The sequence below is a fragment of the Eleutherodactylus coqui genome, chromosome 2, assembly GCF_035609145.1.
Source record: "Eleutherodactylus coqui strain aEleCoq1 chromosome 2, aEleCoq1.hap1, whole genome shotgun sequence".
NCBI classification, from domain to species: domain Eukaryota; kingdom Metazoa; phylum Chordata; class Amphibia; order Anura; family Eleutherodactylidae; genus Eleutherodactylus; species Eleutherodactylus coqui.
Window position 1 is genome coordinate 267078514 of NC_089838.1, and position 23056 is coordinate 267101569.

General features: G+C 42.4%; 1 protein-coding gene across 1 annotated transcript in view; it reads right to left on the bottom strand.

The window, feature by feature from the left end:
• Positions 1–23056, bottom strand: part of RASGRF1 (Ras protein specific guanine nucleotide releasing factor 1) — a 66113-nt gene that overhangs the window by 15404 nt on the left and 27653 nt on the right. Inside the window, exons 8-19 of the mRNA XM_066592988.1 lie at positions 22038–22147; positions 21803–21921; positions 20985–21145; positions 16067–16124; positions 15742–15878; positions 14169–14251; positions 10259–10507; positions 6843–7219; positions 5831–5953; positions 4242–4412; positions 1764–1870; positions 568–680 (exon numbers count right to left, since the gene is read on the bottom strand). Of these exons, the coding sequence (XP_066449085.1) occupies positions 568–680; positions 1764–1870; positions 4242–4412; positions 5831–5953; positions 6843–7219; positions 10259–10507; positions 14169–14251; positions 15742–15878; positions 16067–16124; positions 20985–21145; positions 21803–21921; positions 22038–22147 (1808 nt within the window). The remainder of the gene's footprint in view (positions 1–567; positions 681–1763; positions 1871–4241; positions 4413–5830; positions 5954–6842; positions 7220–10258; positions 10508–14168; positions 14252–15741; positions 15879–16066; positions 16125–20984; positions 21146–21802; positions 21922–22037; positions 22148–23056) is intronic.

A 23056-nucleotide genomic window follows, 5' to 3' on the forward strand; every position in this document is an offset into this window, starting at 1 on the left:
GTATTGCGTTTTTTTTAACCTAGTATATACTCGAGTATAGCTAGGCTTACCAGTTTTTGTGGTAAAACCTATTGAACTGGCTTATACTCGGGTCGGCTAATACTCGAGTATATACGGTATTTCACAATATGATTGCGTATTGCTGTTGTGAGATCCACCATGGTCTTTTTTAGTGCCACTTCTATAGCCTGACTGTACATTCAGGTCCTTGGCAGTAGTTGTCACAACCCACCAATAAATCCATATAGGAAATAAGACTCTGCGCATGAAAGTTTATTTCTTGTACAGGTTCTCTGACAGGTCATGGTAACTTCTGCCCAGGACCTGGTGGCATTAGCAGGCTGTAGGATGGTCTGCAAGAAAACCACAGTGGATCTCCAGATTGGCAGTGCATGGCACAAAACTGTAACACTAGATAACACCTGCGGACAAGAAGACATGTTTTTTTATCTGATACAACTCTTTTTTACATTCAGAAAATCAGCATACGTTTTTAGCATAGTGTGGTCTAATTGTACATTGTATACATGGGACTTTGTGTATGCAGGACCCTGTGCAACGACTCACCGAATAATATTGGCCGCAGCCTTCCTCTCCTGGGCTAGCAGCTCTGGGTTGTGAATAACCTCCTCCAAGAAGCTAATAACTTTGCTCTTTAATTGCAGGTTTGTCTCGAAATCCTAACAAAGATAAAAACAACCCATAAAACAGGCAAATAATAATGGCAATTGTGTTTGTGTGTATTGTGTCCAATTGTAATAGCCTTCTTACATAACCATAAGATCTAGCACATCAATGACAACTGAATGTACTCAATGGACAATGTGTGCTGTGTAATTTATGAATCTGCAAAAGACATAAGACCTGCTCTATAAAGGCTGGCATTTTGTAAGCTGGTCTTAATGTGGAGCCTAATGTATTCAGATGTGCACACCCTTAAATATATTAAGTACATCTCAGGCCACTAGTACACCAAAACATAAAATCTACACCAATAACAACTCCAAACTGCAGGCATGATGTTATAGCGCAGGAGAAGCTGACCAGATTGTAGATAGTTTTATAGGGAAAGGTTCAGTAGAACTTGTGCTTTATTCATTTCTATCTCTGCTCAATCTAGGCTGAACAGTCCAATGGGCGGAGCTATCAGTGATTGACAGCTACTCCTGTATGTACAGTCATACACACACAGCTGTCACTGATAGGACCGCCCATTGGACTGTTCAGCCCGGAATGTCTAAAATACAATTTAGACTGAATCTTTCCCCATAAACCTATATTTCAATCTGCTCGGCTCCTCCTGCTCTATAACATCATGCCTGCAGCTTGGACAGCATGTTGGAGCCGACAGATTCCCTTTAAATGATGCAAACCTTCCTTAAGGCCAATTTCACACAAGCGTATTAAGGGTGCATTTATGCATCTAAAATACTGACAAGTGTCCTGACCCATCACAGAGTCTATTGACCCTGGACATTATAGGGATGTACAATACTTTGAGCTCAGGTCAATAAACCCTCGGTCGGGCTGCAACACTTGTCTGTATTATGGTCCATAATAAACTTATATGAAACTAGCCTTAACCCTAGTGTGGTACCTTGGGATCTTTTTGACCCCAGCCTTGTTCATTGCAGTCCTGCACTTTAAAACAGGTACCACATGAGGGTTAAACACAGTGACTGGTTGATGGCAGGAAAAGCCACTGACTAATAACTAACTGCAGCCGTGGAGAGGTGTGTGTAATAGGGGATCTTAGCATGTACCTGGGCATGTTTGGAAACCCAGTGTCTCAGGACATTGAGTACACGGTTTGTTGCTGCCCTTCTGATTACAAATTCTTTGTCACCGTTCCTCTGATCTGAAGGAAATCCTGCAACACAACAACATACGCATACGTAAATAAAGGCTGTTAGGACATATATTGTAATGCTAATAAAAATGTAGCTAATGGAATCAGGCTTTTATAGATTTATTGCTCCAACATATGTATCCACAGATACCAGCTTTAGGGCTTATTCACACGTCCGTATATCGGCCGTGTTTTCACGCCCGGCCAATATACAGTGTCCCTTTCTGCAGGGGAAGGAGGCGGGCCGGGAGCAGTGCACTAAGCTCCCACCCCCTCTTCGCCCTCTCTCAGCCCCTCGCCACTATTTGCAATGGGAGGGGGGCGAGACGGGGTGGAACTTAGCTCGGCCGCTGTCCCACCCCTCCCATTGCAAACAGTGGCGAGGGATGGAGAGGGGGCAGAGAGGGGGCAGGAGTTCAGTGCACTGCTCCCGGCCCAACCTGCCACCTCCCCCTGCAAAAAGGGACACCGTATATCGTCCGGGCGTGAAAACCCGGCCGATATACAGACGTGTGAATAAGCCCTTAAGCTGCATCTCATTCTTTTTGTAGTGCCCTGGGTTATTTGTATATCTCTAAGGCTGGGTTCCCACGGGACGCTTTCCCAGCGGAAGTCTCGCGGTTTTGCCACAGTGAAAAAATGCGAGATTTCCGCGGGATAAGCGCAGCTCCAAAACCGCGGGTTTTGGAGCAGCTTCACCGCATGCTTTTCCATTGCGGCCAGCTTTCCCATAAAGAAGAGCGAGGCCGCAACGAAAAAAAAAAAAAGAATGGACATGCTGCATCCCGAGAATCCGCACCACAGCACGGACTAATGCAGGCTTTGCAGCAACGGATTGTGCGCCCCGTTTGGATGAGATTTTTGTCAAATCTCATCCACTTGGCTGGCTAATTCTGGGGTTAGTGGCTGCAGGCGGACTTGACGCAGCGAAATTCCGCAGGCAAATTCGCCCTGTGTGAACCCAGCCTAAGGTGGACTTGGATATCCTTTCAATGAGTACCTCTTAACATGCAGCCCTCCAGTCGGAAGATGCACCTAATATATTAATATGTTTTTCGATTTTTGGTTTCTCCTTCCCACTTTTAAAAACTCATAACTCTCTTATGCAGATTTACTATTCAAAATACAAGCAAATTGTGCCAAAAAACTGTCTTATATACTTTAAACCCCACTTACTACATGTTTTTAGACACTTTGGGACAATTTTTCAGACTTGTTTGAAAAGGGAGTGTGGCCTAAATTGCCACGAATTGTGTCAAAATTTTAGCCCAATTTTTGGCCCTAACTAATCCAACTAATATAATAGGTGGTCTAAATTCATAATTCAACAGATTTATCATTCAGCAGCCACTCTGATAAAACCGCTGCATCTTAAGACTGTCTAGTCTAAGTTTGCACAGTCTAACTTTGTGTGATCACACAACCCTGCAGGAGCACCTCCCTCCTGGTCATAATAAGTCTTCAGACACTGAACATAAGGAAAGTATTATTTTCACTATCTGCATGCAGAGATAATTAAAAAGTATAATAACATTTTATTTTATATGCACTTTAAACAAGGCCTAAGCTTGGTATCCAGATGGAAAGCGTACTGTGTTTCCCTGAAAATAATACCCTGTCCTCTGCCCCAAAAGAGGCACAGGGTATTATTTTTGGGTATGTCTTATCATACTTACCTAGCAGGTGCCGTCAGGGTCCGTCCCGCTGGTCTCCGCAGTTCCGGGTAAACCCCACCTCCAGCAAGCAATTGCTCTGATTGGTTCTCAAACACCACGACTCAGCCGATCAATGCAGCGCTCAATGAACTAATAACAGCCATTCAATATGATAGCTGTGATTGTTTCATCAAGCGCTGCAGTGATTGCCTGATAGCCCTTCAGAACCAATGAGAGCAATCACTTGCTGGAGGCAGGGTTTTTCAGACCCCGTCCTATCCTAGCAAGCAATCTTCTGTCGGCGGCTAAAAACTACAAGGAAGCCTGGTGGAACTGCGGAGGCTAGTGGGAGGGACCCAGATGGTGCCTGCTAGGTAATGTACTACTTTTTTTTCTCATGTAGTGTAGCTAGGGCTTATTTTTGGGGTAGGAGTAAAGCCTTGTCACCCACTCTTAGCCAAACACCATTGCTGACAAGACTCCTGAGTGGCTGAGAGCAGGGCTCTTTTCACATTAGTGTTCCATATGTCCCTTTAAGCTGGATGTCAAGCACAGTATTCATTTTTTTCCCCATCAAACTTTGATGCATTAGCTCACCTGCAATGCTAAACTAAGGTATGTCCTTCCTTGTATCATATCAACTTCAGCATTAATCTATTGGTTGGTTGGGGTAGTTGTAAAACCTTATTTCACCCCTTATTGTATGCACACTTTTCAGTGCACAACTGTGAACTTACCTGCTGTGGCTAACGACATACGTCTGTACGTTTCCTTGGTTGGAGTACCCTCATTAGCTCCAGCTGTTGCTATGGCAAAAGCAGAGGCTGCTGATAGATTGCTGCGATTGCTGTCATGTTCTCGGCAGGAAGTCATCACAATGCCATTATTATATGAGAAGAGTGTAAAGTCTGTATAGAAAAGTTAGCATGAATAAGTGTTAAAGATGACATCACGTGTCATAGAAATTCCTATGTCATCATCCACAATACAGTACACCCAGGTACGGTTAACCCTTTGCAATCCAATTTTGGCTTCAGGGTTTCCTAGGGGGGGGGGGGGTGGGTTCTCTTTCTGCCATTATACAATAGTGCCATCTGCTGGCTAGAGCCAGTACTGTGGTATGGGATATGCTGGAGAGGCCTCTGACAACAGAGCGGCCAATAATATACAGTAAGAATACCCTGCTGGACGTCTTCCGACATCGAAGCTGTACAGCCTTCAATCAGAATGTCTTCAGATGTCAGACAGTGGATTGGAAAGGGTTAAGAGACCCAGGTCCTATATATAGTGCACAGCTCCATTCACTAAGCAATGTACACACATATTCCTGATCATATATATATAGTGCACATACTACATAAACAATACAGATTTTGCACAATACATTCCCTTTGTAACATCTGGTATTTACATTGTCTGCTGCATGTAGGCATAGCTTGTTCTTGGCTGTTACAAAACGAATGCATTGAGAAGGTAAACTGACCTAAATGTTAGTTGAGTAACATAAACTGATCTCCATTCTCTCGTTGTTCAGTATAGAACATAAGGGTTGTGGCATGTTTCATTGTATTCCATCAGCGCTTCGATTACATTTCCTATCATAGACTTGCAGACCCCTCATAAACACGCACTATTAGCTCGGCATGTATATTTGTTTCAATGGGGAGATGGGAATCAAGCTGCTGCTTATTGCATTTCCCAGGACAATGGAAGGATCCCGTATGCTGAAACCCAACATGCCGATCCTTGTTGACCCCAACAGCTGTTGTCAGGGGACACTTAGATGGCCCTCATATGGTAGGTGGAGCCTACGGCATGTTTAGGCATCTAAGCTACAAGGTTTGAAAGGGAGAATTTTGTGAGTACAAAATGACCAATGAGCCAATTAAACTTTACATGTAAAGGCCCATTTACACAGCCGGATGATCGCTCAAACCACAGTTTGAGTGACAGCTTTGAGTGATCATTTTGCATAAACTATTAAGTAGCTTCTCAGCTACTTAGAAGCAATTAAGTGTGCAAATGAAGCCTTAGCTGAAAGCAGGTAATAGCCCGAGGGCTCTTATCTGCGTTCAGATCCTTTGTTCTCTACGGGGAAACAATGCAATCAGCACTCCCCATTGAGAGCTGCTGATAAGGCTGAACACCGATCTTTAGGTTGGACTGAATATAATGATCAGCTAGTAGTGCACGAAAAGTGCACGATGGGCATGCATTTACATGCAACGATTATCGCTAAAACGATCGCTTTTTAAATAGGCCTTTAGCTATGATATGTCTTATAAGGAATATCGCAACTGAATGTGTAATTATAAAATATATTTACCTGCAGAGTTACGGCCACGTTGAGAAATTGGTGTGGTTGGTGAGCGGGTTGGTGATGTATCAGTCTCTGCCTCATCGCTCTGTGTCTGTTCATTGTCAGATTCTGTTCGGCTAGTTTCAGAGTCTGGATGAGAAGGTAACATATAAAAAATGATCATTATAAACAAAAGTCATTATTAAGGGTTACAAAGACATTGTAAGCACAGCTATAGTTAGGGCCCATTTACACGCATATATTTTTTGTCAGTGTTAAGTCTATATTTTTAAGTGACTGAATACAGACAAAACACAAAATCAATGAATTAAAATGGTGTATTTAAATGTGCATTCTTTTTACCAGGACCAATATTGTGCATAAACAAAAAAAATCTCAGCATGTCTTATTTTGGTCCATATTCAACATTAAAGTCTATGGGTGCATACAACATACACACATTGGCATTAGTGTTCACGGGTGTTTTATTGTGCACTCAGTTTTTGTGGATAGTGACAAAACTGATATCATGTGGGTTTGTCTTTTGCGCACCTAAAACATGGATGGCACGCGGATGTAAAAACACACATATATACAGCAAAAATGCGTTTAACATGCACATACACACAGTGAAAACGGTCTGTTTTTAGAGACTGAAATTACATATGCCCGTGTGAATGAGCCCTTAATTACAGCTAATTATACCAACAGGTCCTAATGGTTAATAGGACAGATGTCACAACAAATATTGTACCATTTGTCTAATATCCTATTGCAAATAATAGGCTAGTCTCATGCATGTGAATTTGGTGTATTCACCAGAATGCCAAAAAGTGCTAAAAAGTTTTCAGCCACCAATAAAAAAAAAGTTTGGCACCAGATGTATTCTCCACTTGACTCCTGGGATTTGTTCAACTCTGACCCCTCACAGTTCCCTGTCAGCAGACATAGGTACTATATGTACCTGAATATATATCTTTACAGTCTACGAACCAAAATCTCTTGCAGAGTATATGCAACAAAATCAGCATTCACCTACCTTTACTTTGGCGAGGTGTAATTGGCTCCTCATCTCTCTCTGCGGGTGGCTCCTCGCCCTCTCCCACCTTGCTTGGGAAACTTCCAGATACATAGAGTTTGTGGATGTCCAGGCTCGTTTTACTGTATGGAGGAGGAGCAGGACAGGCACTTGAATATCCATTGGAAGAGCAGCTCAAGGCGGCCAGGTCCAATGCTTTTCCACCAGTAATTATGGGAATATTAAGCGATAGTTTGCGTCTACGACTCGGGGATGATGACTTGGTGATGGAGAGGGGTGGTGGGGATGAGAACTTGCGTGTAGCTCTAGGAGATTTGGGTGGCTCACCGTACAGAAGTTTGTTATTTTGATTACTTGCAAACAGTAGCTCTAAAGATCTAAACATGTGAAAATGCAAACAGAATATGGAGAGATAAATAGTGATGCCCTAATCACAATGGAACGTGCAAGAGAACAGAAGCAAATTTACAATGATTTTTCTAGAAATAAAAAAAAAATGGTTATTACGGTGTAAATTTAGTAGGTCCTAGTAGTCACGTGTTGATGGAACCGGTCCAGCACATCTGGCCAAACAGCACTAAATAGTATAAACTGAATGTTTTTGCTCTGCTAGCCGGCACAGTACTTCTATCATCAGAACATGAGGTTGTGCTTCAGAGTGGCTTTTCTTACTGTCACTGTAGGAAGCTTGATTGCCCCGAGTGGAGGAAGTTACCATGTTTAATCTTAGTTTTTGTTAGTAATCAACTCTGAACTTGGATTTATACAAGCCACAATCAGAGGCATACTTATAATTGTACATAAGTGAAGGAAAACCTTACGCTGCTCAGATGAAAGCCCACCTGCACATTATGGGAGCTATGAAAGTAAACTTCACCCTTTCCATTTACTTCCACGAAGGGCTGAGAAAACAGCTAGGCTGGGTTCACACGGGGCGGATTCTGTCTGGAATTTTACTACGGCAAATCCGCCTGCGGCTGCTAATCCCGGCATTGGCCAGTCATGTAGACAAAGTTTGTCAAAAATCTCATCCACACGGGACGGCCAATCCATCGTCGCAAAGCCGGCCACAGCATGTCAATTTTTTTTTTCCGTTGCGGGCGCGATCTCCTCTATGGGAGCGCCGGTCGCAATGAAAAAGTGTACAGCCAAGCCGCTCCAAAACTAGCGTCACAGTGCCGTGGGTTTTGAAGCAGCGCTTTCCCGGTGGAAATCTTGCGTTTTTTCGCTGCGGCCAAACCGCGAGATTTCCGGTGGAATTCTGCCCTGTGGGAACCCAGCCTTATAGAAATTGTACTGGAATAATCAAAGTTGGAATCAGATTGGCGACAGGGACACTTTTTTGAGGGCCATAGCAATTTTCCACATGAAAATATGATCACAAAAGAGCAAATGATAAAATGTACTTTGAAAACAAAATGACATATAAAAATCCGGCTGTTCTCAGTCCCTTAAATGCCCTAACGAATAACATTATTCCCTATTCACAGGACAGGGAAAAACTTAGTGATTGTGGAAGTCTGACCGCTGGGACCCCCACCGATCCCGAAAGTCCCTGAATGAATGGGGCAGTGGTCATGCACGCATATTTTGAAATGAATGGAGCAATGATACATATGTGTGTTGACCTTGGCTTCATTTATTCAAGGACCTTCTGGATCGCAGGCCTCAGGTTCCCAGGGGTCGGACCCCACAATCAGATAGCTATCACCTATCCTAGCATAGGGAATAACTTATTTTCTTTAACTTTTCAAACTATAAAGTTATCAAGCATGTTGCCAGAGGATTTGGTAATGGATGAAAGTGTGGGTAGACCTAATGTAAAGCAGAGTGTTAATCCAGGGATCTCTCTGATTGCCACTATGGTCTGTTTCCATGTAAGGATGTTTTTGTTTTGTTCTGCAGTTTAGCTTAACTGTGGTTTGTATATATAAGACATTAAACATTTTCAATTCACTAAGGCCAGTCTCACACCGCCGGGTTTGAATTGCGGAATCCGCAATCGTCACCTGTGTGGAAAATCTGCAGCATTCATTACAAAAATAGAACATTCACATGTCCACTGACATGAGCGGACAGTGATTGTGATTTGCACAAGCGAAAATTAAATCACAGCATGTTCTATTTTTGTGTCAATGGAAGCCATTCGACCTGCTGCCCCCCCCAAAAATCTGTACTGCGCCTGACTAACGGCGAATACTTGCGGCCATCTGCAATATAGAAGAATAGAGGTACGTGCAGTCGCCGGCCGAGGACAGGGCTGGATTCCGTTGCAGGCTCCCGACCCGTCCATGTGAGACTGGCCTAACAATGGACCTTTATTGGGGGTCCATGAGCTTGATCTAAACTTGGCCATTAGACCCTCTTCATGAACACCAGTGTCTTTATTTTCTGTTGTTTAGCTCCGTCCCAAAAAAATACCAGAAGTGCTGGAAACTAATGGAGGTAGACGGACCCCATTGATTATAATGTCGGGCACTTAAAGGGGTTGTCCTGCGATAGCAAGTGGGGTTAAGCACTTCTGTATGGCCATATTAATGCACTTTGTAATATACATCGTGCATTAAATATTGGCCATACAGAAGTTATATCGCGGGACAACCCCTTTAAGCATCTTCTGTAAAGGCATCCTAAGAAGGACTGCTTACACCTGGGGGAGAGGGTTGAGCCTTAGATGAGGGAGGAGCCCATTACCATATTTGTGTCTGGCTTAGTGACAGTCAGTCTGACAGGAACTAAGGCGGCTCTGCCCCCTCCCAGCTTCCCCTCAGGTCTTATCCGGGTTACATTCTATGGCAGGTTTCTTAGAGGTTGCACGGATGGCAGCCATGATTTTTCACTTCTTGTACAACCCCTTTAAGAACAAAAGGATCAAGCATGTTGAAATCCATTGCCCAAAACTTTTGTCCTTCAACATCTGCCTTTGGGGAAGAGTCAGGACAGCCTCATACCATTAGATAATCAGTCAATCCCACTGAGTTTGGCTGACCTTCATCTGTGTATGGCCAGTTTAACGCTACTCCAAAAACGGTGGGGGACAAGCTTAAGGAGTGCAGAATCTATTTACTGCTTCTTAGAGATATCCATTATTGGAAATTTTGAATACAATGTTTAAGATAGTGTCCACTGATGTCCATGTGGAACCCCCTCAATGTTGAGTTGGAGCTTTGCAGCGATTTTCATCTCCCACAAGCAGCACCAAAGAGCGCTGCGTGATTTACAGAATGGGTTTTTGGAAGCCAGTGTGGGTCTGAGCTTACGCATCTCAGGTAATATATTCATGAAAAGAAATACATTATTTTAGGTGGAATTCTTCCTTAAGAATGGCTCAACAGCTATAAATAATTTCCCGTGTCAGTTGTGGTGTTGTCTGAGCATGCTACACCTGGTACCCACCTGACTGCTTTGGTACCCACCTGGCAGGGATGGCGCTGACGGGTTTCCTATAGATAGCTATGAGCTTGTCAAGAACAATATCTGCAGTAGTGAAGACCCGGTAAGAGTGCAGGAAAGTGTTGAGGAAATCAATGCTTAAAAAGCGCAGGTCTGTGAGACGTTCCAGTAACCGCTCAACACTCGCGTAACGTATCTGAAGAACCTTACAGGAGTTCATCGTTTTACTGAATCGAATGTCGATGTCATCGCAGTACAGGCTGCTGTCTGACCTATAGAAACACACGTACAAAAAAGGTCACCGTATACACATGACATGAGATACAAATGTTCTATATTCCTGTAATAAAATACGCCTCTAATCAAGGAAACATTTTTTCCTAAATTAAAGGGTTTTCTGGGACTTAAAAAAAAGAGTTAAAAGGGCTTAAAATTAATTTAAAAAAATAATACTCACCTATTCTAGACGCTCACCATCTAGCGCTGCAGCCCCGCTGCCTGGTGCACTGAATATTATGTTATACAGCTACCATATTCTACCAGACTTGTATCTATATCCTCATGTAACTTAATAATTCAGCTAAATAAAAGGTGGAAAATGACTAGTGTATCAATGTGTATCATCCTCATTTCTTTATTAGTTAGTTCAAAACATCATTGGTTCAAGATTTCTCTTTTTAAACTATTAACACGTCTATTTTTGAAAGCATTCTTACTATGCAACATTTTTTCTACACCTGCCTAAAACTTTTGCACAATATGTATGTATCGTGTTACTAGCACAATAGCAAACTTTAAAGGGGTTGTCCAGTCCTAAACTATTGATTGCCTATCTACAAGATAAGCTATCAATAGTAGATTGGCAGGCATCCACTACCCAGGACTCCTGCTGATTAACTGTTCTTTCGGCCACAGCACTTGTGCACTGAGCTGATTTCTGCAGCAAGCAGACAGCTCCATTCCTACTGCAGTGGCTTGCTTTAGTATGACAGGCAAATTGCCTAGTCACCTTTAGACCTTTGCCTGTAATATCCAACCTGCCCACTGCAGTGGGATTGGAGCTGTCTACTTCCTACAGAAATCAGCTCAGTGCAGGAGTGTTATGGCCTGTGGTATAGCTGATTGCAGGAGGTCCCAATCCCTTCTGAGCCTCATTTATACCTATAACATGTTTAAAGGTTTTGATCATGTACCCCTCTCCCTTCTGTAATATAGATAAAAAGGTTTCCATCATGTCCCCCCTCCCTTCTCTCCTCCTGTAACACATATAAAGGTTTCCATCATGTTACCCACTTCCTTATCTCCTCCTGTAACATATATAAAGGTTTTCATCATGTGTCCCTCTCCCTTCTCCCCTCCTGTAACATATATAAAGGTTTTCATCATGTGTCCCACTCCCTTCTCTCCTCTTGTAACATATATAAAGGTTTCCATCATGTCTCCTCTCCCTTCTCCCCTCCTGTAACATATATAAAGGTTTCCATCATGTCTCCTCTCCCTTCTCCCCTCCTGTAACATATATAAAGGTTTTCATCATGTGTCCCACTCCCTTCTCTCCTCTTGTAACATATATAAAGGTTTCCATCATGTCTCCTCTCCCTTCTCCCCTCCTGTAACATATATAAAGGTTTCCATCATGTTACCCTCTTCCTTCTCTCCTCCTGTAACACATATAAAGGTTTCCATCATGTCTCCTCTCCCTTCTCCCCTCCTGTAACATATATAAAGGTTTCCATCATGTTACCCTCTTCCTTCTCTCCTCCTGTAACATATATAAAGGTTTCCATCATGACTTCCTCTCCCTTCTTCCCTCTTGTAACATATATAAAGGTTTCCATCATGTCCTCCTCTCTCCTCCTGTAACATATATGAAGGTTTTCATCATGTCCTCCCTCTCCCTTCTCCCCTCCTGTAACATATATAAAGGTTTCCATAATGTCCTCCTCACCCTTCTTCCCTCTGTAACATATATAAAGATTTCCATCATGTTCCCTCTCTCCCTTCTTCCCTCCTGTAACATATATAAAGATTTCCATCATGACCACCCTCTCTCTTCTCTCCTCCTGTAATATATATAAAGGTATTGATCATGTCCCCTCTTTCCCTTCTTTCCTCCTGTAACACATATAAAGGTTTCCATCATGTTAGCCTCTCTCTTCTCTCCTCCTGTAACACATATAAAGGTTTCCATCATGTTAGCCTCTCTCTTCTCTCCTCCTGTAACACATATAAAGGTTTCCATCATGTCCCCCTCTCCCTTCTCTCCTCCTGTAACACATATAAAGGTTTCCATAATGTCCTCCTCACCCTTCTTCCCTCTGTAACATATATAAAGATTTCCATCATGTTCCCTCTCTCCCTTCTTCCCTCCTGTAACATATATAAAGATTTCCATCATGACCACCCTCTCTCTTCTCTCCTCCTGTAATATATATAAAGGTATTGATCATGTCCCCTCTTTCTCTTCTCTCCTCCTGTAACACATATAAAGGTTTCCATCATGTTAGCCTCTCTCTTCTCTCCTCCTGTAACACATATAAAGGTTTCCATAATGTCCTCCCTCTCCCTCCTCTAACATATATAAAGGTTTCCATCATGTCCCTCCTCTTCCTTCTCTCATTCTATAACATATATAAAGGTTTCCATCATGTCCACCCTCTCTCTTCTCTCCTCCTGTAATATATATATATTATATATATATATATATATATATATATATATATATATATATGCCAGATTGGAGTCGAGAAGGAATTTTTTCCCTAACACGAGGATCATTGGCTTCTACCTCATGTTTTTTTTCCTTTCTCTGGATCAACATTGCAGGATAATAGGCTGAACTGGATGGACATTAGTTTTTCTTTAGCAGTCATGCTATGTTACTCTGATATTCAGTTCAAGGATTTCTTCTCCCCAAGTGCATTATCTTACATTTGGAAACATTGAACTGCAGTTTTCATTGTTTTGACCTTTCATCCAGTAAGGCCCAATGTCCACGGGCGGACTTCCACAATTCAAGCTGCCCATAGAGAAACATGCGCGTCCGTAGCGGAATTAAAGCATGAGGATTTGTTTTGCGGACCTGTTGGTCCAGAAAACAAATCACAGCATGCTTCCTTCTGCTGCGGTTCCCGCACGGACGGCTTCTCTTGAAGTGAATGTAAGCTGTCCAATCCGCGTCCCGTCTGCAATTAAATTGCAGATGGGCCGAGGACTCTGCAGGGAAAGCAGGAGGTTTAAGAAAAAAAAACCTTGTGGTCACTGCTTGTAACTTGTCCCTGTTCACAATACACAATACACTCGATAGCAACAACACTCTGGTGTCTATCTTTTAGGCCGCCTGCAGACGGCCGGGTCAGATCCCGCTGTAAGAATTCTTGCAGCAGGATGCGGACCCGTGCTGCTGCAGAGGCCTTGGGCTCACCCACTCCTGGCGTCTCATCTCCTCTGCTCTGCTCTGTGCCAGCTGGCCAGCCGGCGCATGCACAGAGTGTAGCCACCTGTCACTACTGCTGTTTCTGTGAGGAACTCCGTGAGGCTCGCACAAAAACAGAACATGCGGTGATTTGTTTTCTGCGCGTGTTTTCACGCGGACAAATCGCGGCTGTGTGCATAGAATTGCATTATCTAATGCAATCCTATGGCAGCGGGCACAGGCGGAAATTCTGCGGGAAATCCCGGAACTTCCTAGAATTTCTGCGGAAAATTCTGCATGAAATTGGACTGCAAGAAAGAAGTCCAATTTTCAATAACTTGTCTATGAGCTCTTTAGGTGGAACCGTATCAAAAGCTTTACTGAACTCCCAAAAAAGTCAAGTTAACATTTACTACATCCTTACTCTCATATCCTGCATAGTTACAAGCTTTACACAACTAAACCGAAAACTAAAGTTGTGTGATTACATATTATCATTTTCTTTATTATTCACTCACTTGATCATCTGGGGAACAGAAACTTTGGAGTTCTCCTCAAAGGCGTTCATCATCAGTCCATTACAGCGAATGTTATCCACACACTAGAGAGCAGACTCACGGTCAGATGTAGGTAGAGAGCAACTGATAAGGAATGGAACAACATGGAAGGGAATAATGGAGTACAAAAAAGAAGACACTGGCGTCGTGACAAAGACAAATGCAGAATAACCCAATACCAGTCAGACACAGCAGCTACTGGTTTCTTCCACATGAACAAGAACATATCATATTGTATATCTGTATTATTAAACTTGCTTTATTAAATATACTATTAGTGAATTCTGCGTTAGTAGGGGAGCATGTTCTATTCAGGACCCTCAATTATTAGCTAAAAAAGTGTCTAGAGGACTCAGAAGGACAACTTACTGATTTCAATGAGAACTGTGTAATACTTCAAGTTCCCTGTGGAGGTGCCGCAGTGAAAATGAGTGCATACTGCAGTTCGCCTGCACATTGCAGCTGATTGCTGGGGGCCCAGCAGCAAGATCGCATGTGGTGAACTTATTTTTAAAGATCCTTTCTAACAAAAAGTGATTGCTCCTTCAGTATTCTACTTTTTAATAGCCAGGTAACAAAAACAAAATGACTTGGACTTTATATTAGACAGATACTTCTAGAAAGAACAGGAAGCAGCAAGCAAAATACCTGTCGGTATTGGGAAACCAATGTTTAAGGCTTTAAATAATCACTGTCATTTCCACAAACTTTTATGACCCAACATCACCCTAGGCCGTGTGAAACTAGCTTAACGCATAAGGTCACATGCTGCCCATAGAAGTCTACGGAGATCAGAAGGGGCAAGGAGGGTGCTGCTGGAGGGACACAGAGACAGAGAAATATACAAAGACTCTGCTGCAGCATCTAGTAAGTTTTCTATTACAGCCCAATGCTGAACTCACTGTGACACTGCTCAGTACTGCTGTAAATTGTCCTCCGTTCTGCTGCTGCTTCTGTGTTTTCTACAGAGCAAGATCTCATATTCTCTGTGTACAGTGCAAGGGAAATAGTCATAGAGGAACAAGATCTCCTCTATCTGTGTAGTGTATGGAGACATCATATCAGCTAGTCTACCCCCCTGACCTAAAGGACAACTGACAATTAGAGACTGAGCCTGCAGATGGGAAACTGGTGAAACATGCAGGATAGGAGTCATATAATAGTTAGAAATCTGCTACTCGTCATGTACATACACACAACTTAATTTAAAAAGTCACCCAAATGAAAGATACACTTAAAATCATAGATATTAAAACTATCAACTAAGACTAAAGATTTGGAAGCTTTATGCCTACTGTGCAAGGTAAAAACTAATAAGAGCAGCTACTAGAGGAGAATAACACATTCAGAAACAGCTTGAGAGACAAAGAAACATAAGAACACAGAGCCCACAGGGTCCACAAGAACAGATAAAATGACTAGTAGTCATGAGAAGAATAAAAAATATGGTAGTGGTGATGATACCATGAAGATGTAAAGACATCATGTCATTTATGGTGGCAAGGAGATGACACAGTGATGACACAGTGGTGACCTGGCTGATGTCACTGGTCCATGCTGCTTTCTCCTGCCTGGAAGATGCCAGCAGAATGACAACAAATGGTGCAGAATCTTTGGGTTCCACTGAGATCTTAAAGTCCAAGTGATCCCCATCCTGTGTGGGAGTTCTGTCTGCAACAGGAGACAGTGGACAAAATGGTAAGTATGCATGGAGCCCGCATGCAATGTCATAGAGCACAGTAAAAAGATGATATAAGGGACGGCATCTTTTTTTGGCTTAATGCTAAATAAATTGGGTGTCATGGGGGTGAATTAGCAAATAAAAAAAGTTATTGGGTGTTTGCATTTTCTGTACTAACTGTCATCATCATCTTGATCTTCCAGCAAGGTGCAGTCCATCAGTGATACTACCCCGTTCTAGAAGAGAAGTAGAGAGGGACAAGTGATTAGAGACATTTTTCGGATGAGGAAAGGATCAGCAGATATGGTCAGCACTCGGCGTGACACCCAGACACAACAGAGATAAGTCAGGATCCGAGCACCGACAAACCAAACACGACCGCCGAGCTTTGTAGCTCACACCCTCCTAGGAATCACAAAGACATTGTGCCACCGAGCCATGCCAGTTGGCTAGACATTGAAATAACAACTTTAAATCTTTTAATCAACCTACAACTATAGTAGTGGTGGCATCAGCAAAGTAATTGTTAGCTGTGAGAGGAGGTGTGTGACCGTATGTACGACCAGAGAAGTGTCCCAGCCCCGTCACTCACAGACATGTTTAATGTGGACATTGTTTAATATTTCCACCGTCACCTCTGTCACTTCTGTTCGAACATATTAAATGTAGCCCATTAGTCTATGGATGATTGTAAAGGCACTTAACCCCTTCAGGACTAGGATGTATTGTACCTTAAGGACCAGACACTTTTTAGGGACTTTACCCATGTGGTGGTAATAATATACTGCCCTGTTTTGCTTTTCAGCTACCAAAATTATTCTATTTTTTATAGATTTTTTCACTGATTTTTTTTCCCATTACTTTATTTTATTAGGGGTAAAAAGCTAAATAAGGATTTTTTTAAACTTATAATTGTTTATTTTCAAAATTAGTATATTTACGCTAAAATAAAGTACAGGACTGGGTTCCTCTTTTTGTTTTGGACATTTTGGTATATAGTTTGTATAGTCTCGCGTTACAGGGTGCATATGGTGACGGTTTTGGTTGGTGTCGGCGGTGGGTCATTTTCTTTTTTTTATATATCACATTTTTCGCTCTATAAGACGCACTTTTCTTCCCCCTAAGGGTGGCTACCCACTACAGTTCTTTTTCACTGCGAAATTCGCAGCTTTTTTTTCTCCAGGGGTCTATGGGACTTGTTAATGTTAAAATCGCGATCGCGCAAAATCACGATTTTGCGGTAAATTGCGACTTTGCGCGATCGCGATTTTAACATTAACAAGTCCTATAGACCTCTGGATAAAAAAAACGCTGCGAATTTCTCAGTGAAAAAGAACTTTAGTGGGTAGTCACCCTAACGTGGGGGAAAAAAGTCAGTGTGTTGTATATAGTAAATGTATGGAAATTCAAAGTTGCCTGTGCAATTGCGAGTTTAAAGCGCAATCACGAGTTTAACGTTCGCGCAAAAATACTCGTGATCGTGCGAACAAACGCACGATCATTTACTAGCTCTCTTTTCTCTGCATTGCTGCCCCTTACGTACTGCTGATTGGTGGTGAGCACTGATGGGAACTGCTGCTGCTCCCCCGCCTCCACCAATCGCATTTCTCCCTTCCTCGGCCCGTACATGAGTGCCGCTGTCACGGAACTCTGGTCTTTCAGAGCTCTGCTGCTCTGTCACCCAGCACTATCCCCTGCACTGTCCCTGGGTGAGGTCAAAATATTTTTTCCCTATTTTCCGCCTCTAAAACGTGGGTACGTCTTATCGTCCGAAGCTTCTTACAGAGCGAAAAGCACGGTATATATTTTTATTTTATTCTGTTATTTTCTTACTAATTTTTGTAACTATTTTTTTTTTACATCTATGCCCCACATGACGTCATATAAGACCTCTGGGGGTGATTCACATTGTCTTTTTTTTAATTTACACAGTTTTCGACTGTAGCTAGAGCATAGGAGCCCTAGTTACATCTCCCTGTAGTAACAGTAGTCACTAACAGAGCTGATCTGGGTCTGCTGGGACTCTGCAACACTGCTATGCAGTGGGGTCAGGTGATCGCTGGGTCGAGTAGCGGAAGTAACAATTCTTCTTTCTTTCTTCTGCCTTCTCCTCGGGGTCCTTGTTTGTGACTGACTAACAACCGAGGACCCAAACCTGCTCCTGCTACATTGCAAGAGCAGAAACTTTAATCCCGCGCCATATTTTTCCTATCATCCGGGATTAAAGCCTAGGACCAAGTCCCGTAAATTTCAGGTGTTTGGTCCTTACGGGGGTTAATGATCACACTATAAATCATAGTGATCTAAGAGAGTAGCGATCCTGGATATGTCCAGAATAAATGTACTTTATACCATGGAAGACAAGAAGTTGTCATTGAGACACCAAACAATCACTGGGAAACCAAGTAATCATTGAGAAACTAAGCAATCACTGGGACAGCAGGCAATCACTAGGCCATCATTCAATCACTGGGACAGTAAATCATGGGAAACCAAAGAATCACTGAGATGCCGTCCATTTATTAAGGCAACATGCAATTACTGGAAAACCAAGCAATCACTGGGACATTAGGCAATCATTGCGACATCATGCCATTAGTTGGACACTATGCTGTCACTGGGACACCAAGCAATATTTGTGACATCATGCAATCACTAAGACACCCAGCAATCAGGGCCATTTTTGCCACTAGGCATTGGAGGTTCAGAGCCTCGTTCGTCCACTTTCAGATGGAGGGGCTACAGGTCAATCAAAAGTGTTCTGCAGATGGCCATGATTACAGTTAGCAGTTGTCGTGGGTGGCTTGGTGTTCCCTGCAACTTGTAAGCTTAGTTCTGTTACCATATTGATGCAGTAATCTTAGTTCAAGTACCATATACAGTGGGCCCGAAAAGTCTTCAGACCTTTCATTTGTTCTTACATTTTGTTTTATGCTGTTGCCTTGTGCAAATTAAAAGAAAATTAAAATCCCACTACTGTTTTCACTTTGTCATTATAAGGTAGTAAATGCAGAATGATGGGGAGAAATTAGAATTTTTTTAAAATTTAGCACAAAGCTACAACATAACAAACTGTAAAAAAACTTTATATGCAGTAAACTTGATTCTGTTACCATCTCTATTTAGGAAGCTTGGTTCTGGTATTGGAACTATAGCTATGAAGCTAGCTGGGTTCTGTTACTATCTTTATGCAGTAAGCCTGGTCTTGGTACAATATCTATGTAGCAAACATAGTTTTGTTACCGAATCAATGTAGTAAGTTTGTTCCTGGTATTGTGTCTATGCACTAAACTTGGTTCTGGTACTATATCTATGCCTTAAGCAGGCTTCTCGTATTGTATCTATAGAGTAATCTCGGTTCGGGTACCATATCTATTTCGTAAGCTGGGTTCTGGTTATCAAATCTATATACGAGGGAGTTGGGAGGGATAGCCATTAGCCTAACAAACCTTTGGCTAACTTATCTAAAGTGTATCGGCAGCAGCTTTCACCAGTAGGGGGAGTGAGCACAATAAATGTTTATGGCAGCATGGACTCCACATACAGGCCTCCAAGCAATAACTGGGACATCAAGCAGGTACTGGACACTAAGTACCCAGTTTCTCCAAAAATAAGACTTACCCTGAAATTTTTAGGGATTTTTGGGGAAGCTTGAATTATAAGCCATACCCCCAAAATAAGCCCTAGCTGCATTGCATTAAAAAGAGGAATACATTACCTAGCAGGCTCGATCCAGGTCCTTCCCACTGCTCTCTGGAGATCTGATGTGCTTCTTGCAGTCTTCGGCTGCCCACAGAAGATTACTTCCTAGTTATGGGTTTCATAAATCCCGTCTCCAGGAAGTGATTGGCTCTGATTAGTTCTCGAGCACTGCTCAGCCAATCAATGCAGCACTCGATAAACCAATGCGATGGCTGTAATTGGTTAATTGGTGCATTGATTGGCTGAGCAGCGGGAACCAACCACAGCCATCACACTGTGGAGGTGGGATCTATGAACTGGCCAATCAATGCCACAGCTCAGTCTGCCGGAGCTCCAGAGAGCAGCGAGAGGGACCTCAACCGAACTTGCTAGGTCAGTATGATAAGACATCCGCAGAAAATAAGACCTAGTGCCTATTTTGGGGCAAAAATTTAATAAGACGGGTTTTATTTTTGGGGAAACACTGTAATCACTGGGACACCACGCAATCATTGCAACACCATATAATCACTGGGTCACAAAACTCTTGTTGGGATACCAAAGAATCACTGAGACACCAAACAATCACTGGGGCATTTTAGCATAGAGTCATATTTAAATATCAGTTTAAATCTATATGAAATTTGCCTAAAAACTGATTAACTTTGTCAATTTGGTAATGTTGACATTTTGGAATACTTTGTACCGATCTAAAGTTACACCTGATCTACTATTTGTATCCATATTTTTCAAGGTTGTTAATGAGAAAACTGAAGAATTTTACAGAACTTCACTAGAAGACTTAATTTCTAAATATGGCAGAATTCTGAATGCAGCTCTAGGTAGAATGTTCTATAGATATTTGTTACTCCAGACCTGTACTTGATAAATTAAGCAATGTTACTAATTAGTATGTAGCTTCTCTAACTGGTGTGAAATAGTGTTCAACGATGAACTTATTCTTTAGGCTGGGGTCACACGGAACGGAATTCCAGTGGAAGTTTCGCGAAATGGCCACACCGAAAAATTGCAAGATTTCTGCTGTAAAAGCGCAGCTTCAAAACCCGCAGGTTTTGGAGCAGTTTCACCATCGGCATTCCACTGCAGCTTTCTCTACCCATAAAGAGCTGCGGAAACGACAATAGAATTGACATGCTGTGGAATTGAATTCCGCGCTGCATGTCAGTTTTTGTGCGGCTTGGCCGCAGTATGTGGACGAGATTTTTGCAAAATCTCGTCCACTTTGCTGGCTAATCCCGGGATTGGGAGCAGCGGGCGGAATTGTCGTGTGGACTTTCCGCATGGAAATTCCACAGCAATTCCGCCCCGTGTGAACCAAGCTTTAAGCTTCCTTTTCATCGAACTACTCGATAGAAAACCAGGAAATTATAGAATTAATGGTGTGGTTTGCTCACCTTTGTGAGATGCAGCTTCCCTCCAGAGCTTCGTGTACAAATTAGAAGATGTTTGGAGAATAAGAAACACTGGCGCTCTCCTTCCTTCCGGAGAGATAAGGATCCAAGCCGCCCTCGTGTCATCCTGCTTTTCTCTGACATTGGCACTTGAATCAGGCACCCTACAATTTTAAGAAAACCTATCATGTCATAGTTGATGTAACTCTAGAAACTTCAGAAAATTTGTATTAATAAAATAACAATAAACACCAATTATTTACTATTTTATTTTGCACACACATTTTCTGCAATGATATGACATAATGATAACTGGAAGGTAATCGACCAGAATTTTTTTTTCGAATGGTTGAATGTCCCAACTACCTGCTCTGTTCTGCCAAGTATTCAACTCTGTTTCAGATGCCAAATATAAATTCGACCAGTAGGTGGCAGCATCACAATAGTGAAGCTGCTTCCCAGCATGGGGCACGCAAAAGACGATTTTGGAATTCCACATGTGGATTTTGCCCTTTCACAGGGATCTGTGCCAAAAGCTGCGGCAAAAACCTGTGGATTTTGATGTAGTTTTTGAAGCAGAATTTGCCATAGAAAATTCCATTGTGTGAACATACCCTAAGGCACGTTACACCAGTAGCTAAAGCCAAGTGCCTCGTACGTCTTGGCTCTCCAAATTTAAGAACTGCAGATGTCTTCTTAAATCAATAGGCAAGCATTTACTCTATGGACGCCATCCAATGATGTTTCATTATATCTGTAGTTTCCTACATGGCCCTGGAAATATACAAATAATTGACATTTAGCTGTGGCAAATATCATACCTTGTCGTACAAAGGTCTGACTGGTATCCAGCAAGATTTCACAGCCTTCAACAATCATCCTCTCAATTGCCAGATTTTTGCGGATATTTTCTGTCTCGCTGACTTCATCATGCATTATCCTGGGGAAGAGAAGCATATGTCTGTACTGTGCCGTTGCTTTTATTGATCTGCTAGATCACCTGATCTCCGTCATAGCCTACAAAGCAATATAATAGTGTTAAGTGGTCAACCTCACCTTGATAGCTCTTCCAGTTTGGATTTGGCGTATTCAAGACTGTTCCGCTCCACATGCTCATGTGGCGTATGTGCCAGTAATTCATGTAACGTAAGGATGTAACGGGGGATCTGGAGAAAAACCAAAATAAGCAGTCAAGTAACGCATTGCTATCCTATCCACTTATTTCATTTTCCGAAGTAAGGGCTCTTTCACACGGACGTAAATACGCAAAGTATTACGTGATTAATATGCAGTGAATAGAGCAGTATTGGTTTTGGTGGGTTCATTCACAGCTGTTTATTTTTCACGCAACTTTTGGTCACATGTAAAAATGCAGCATGTCTTATCTTTGTGTGTTTGGGGGAGTAGCGATTCTCCGCCGTGATTGTCTGCCGTGACGTAGAATTGAGGAGTTTCTCCCATTGTTTTCAATGGGGAAACCTTGCAATGTATCGCGTGCACCTAGCACAACGTGCGATGCTGCCACCGGCCCCATTGGTAACAATGGGAGATGCAATGCGGGGCACACCCAAAGATAGGACGTGCTGTGATTTCTTTCACGCATCACTCATGTGTAGGACCTTTTAAATGGGTTACATATTCGTGCGAGATTTATGCGTCTCGCAATACGATTTTCTCGCCCATGTGAAGCCGGCCTTAGGAGTGGGAAATATAAAGAAAGGACTTCTACTTCTCCTTCCTGCCAGATCCATGTCTGAGAAACCACCCTATAGGGGAACTCCACAGTGAAAACCAAAATTAACCACTGTAATTATTTACTAGGGAGTCTGATAGATCAAGCATCCCTCAAAATCTGCTTGGTCTATTACATAGCAATGCAGGCTACAAAATGCTGGACACACATCCATATCCAGCTTTTTGGAGACATAGGTACAATCCATGAACTATTAGCATGCAATGGGGCAGCAGTAAATATTTTATTTTGCAGAAAGCCAGAGGAAACAGCACTGACATCAGACGCTCTGATTTCACACTGAAAACTACAGTTCTAACTGGAGTTTTCTTTTAAAATAAAC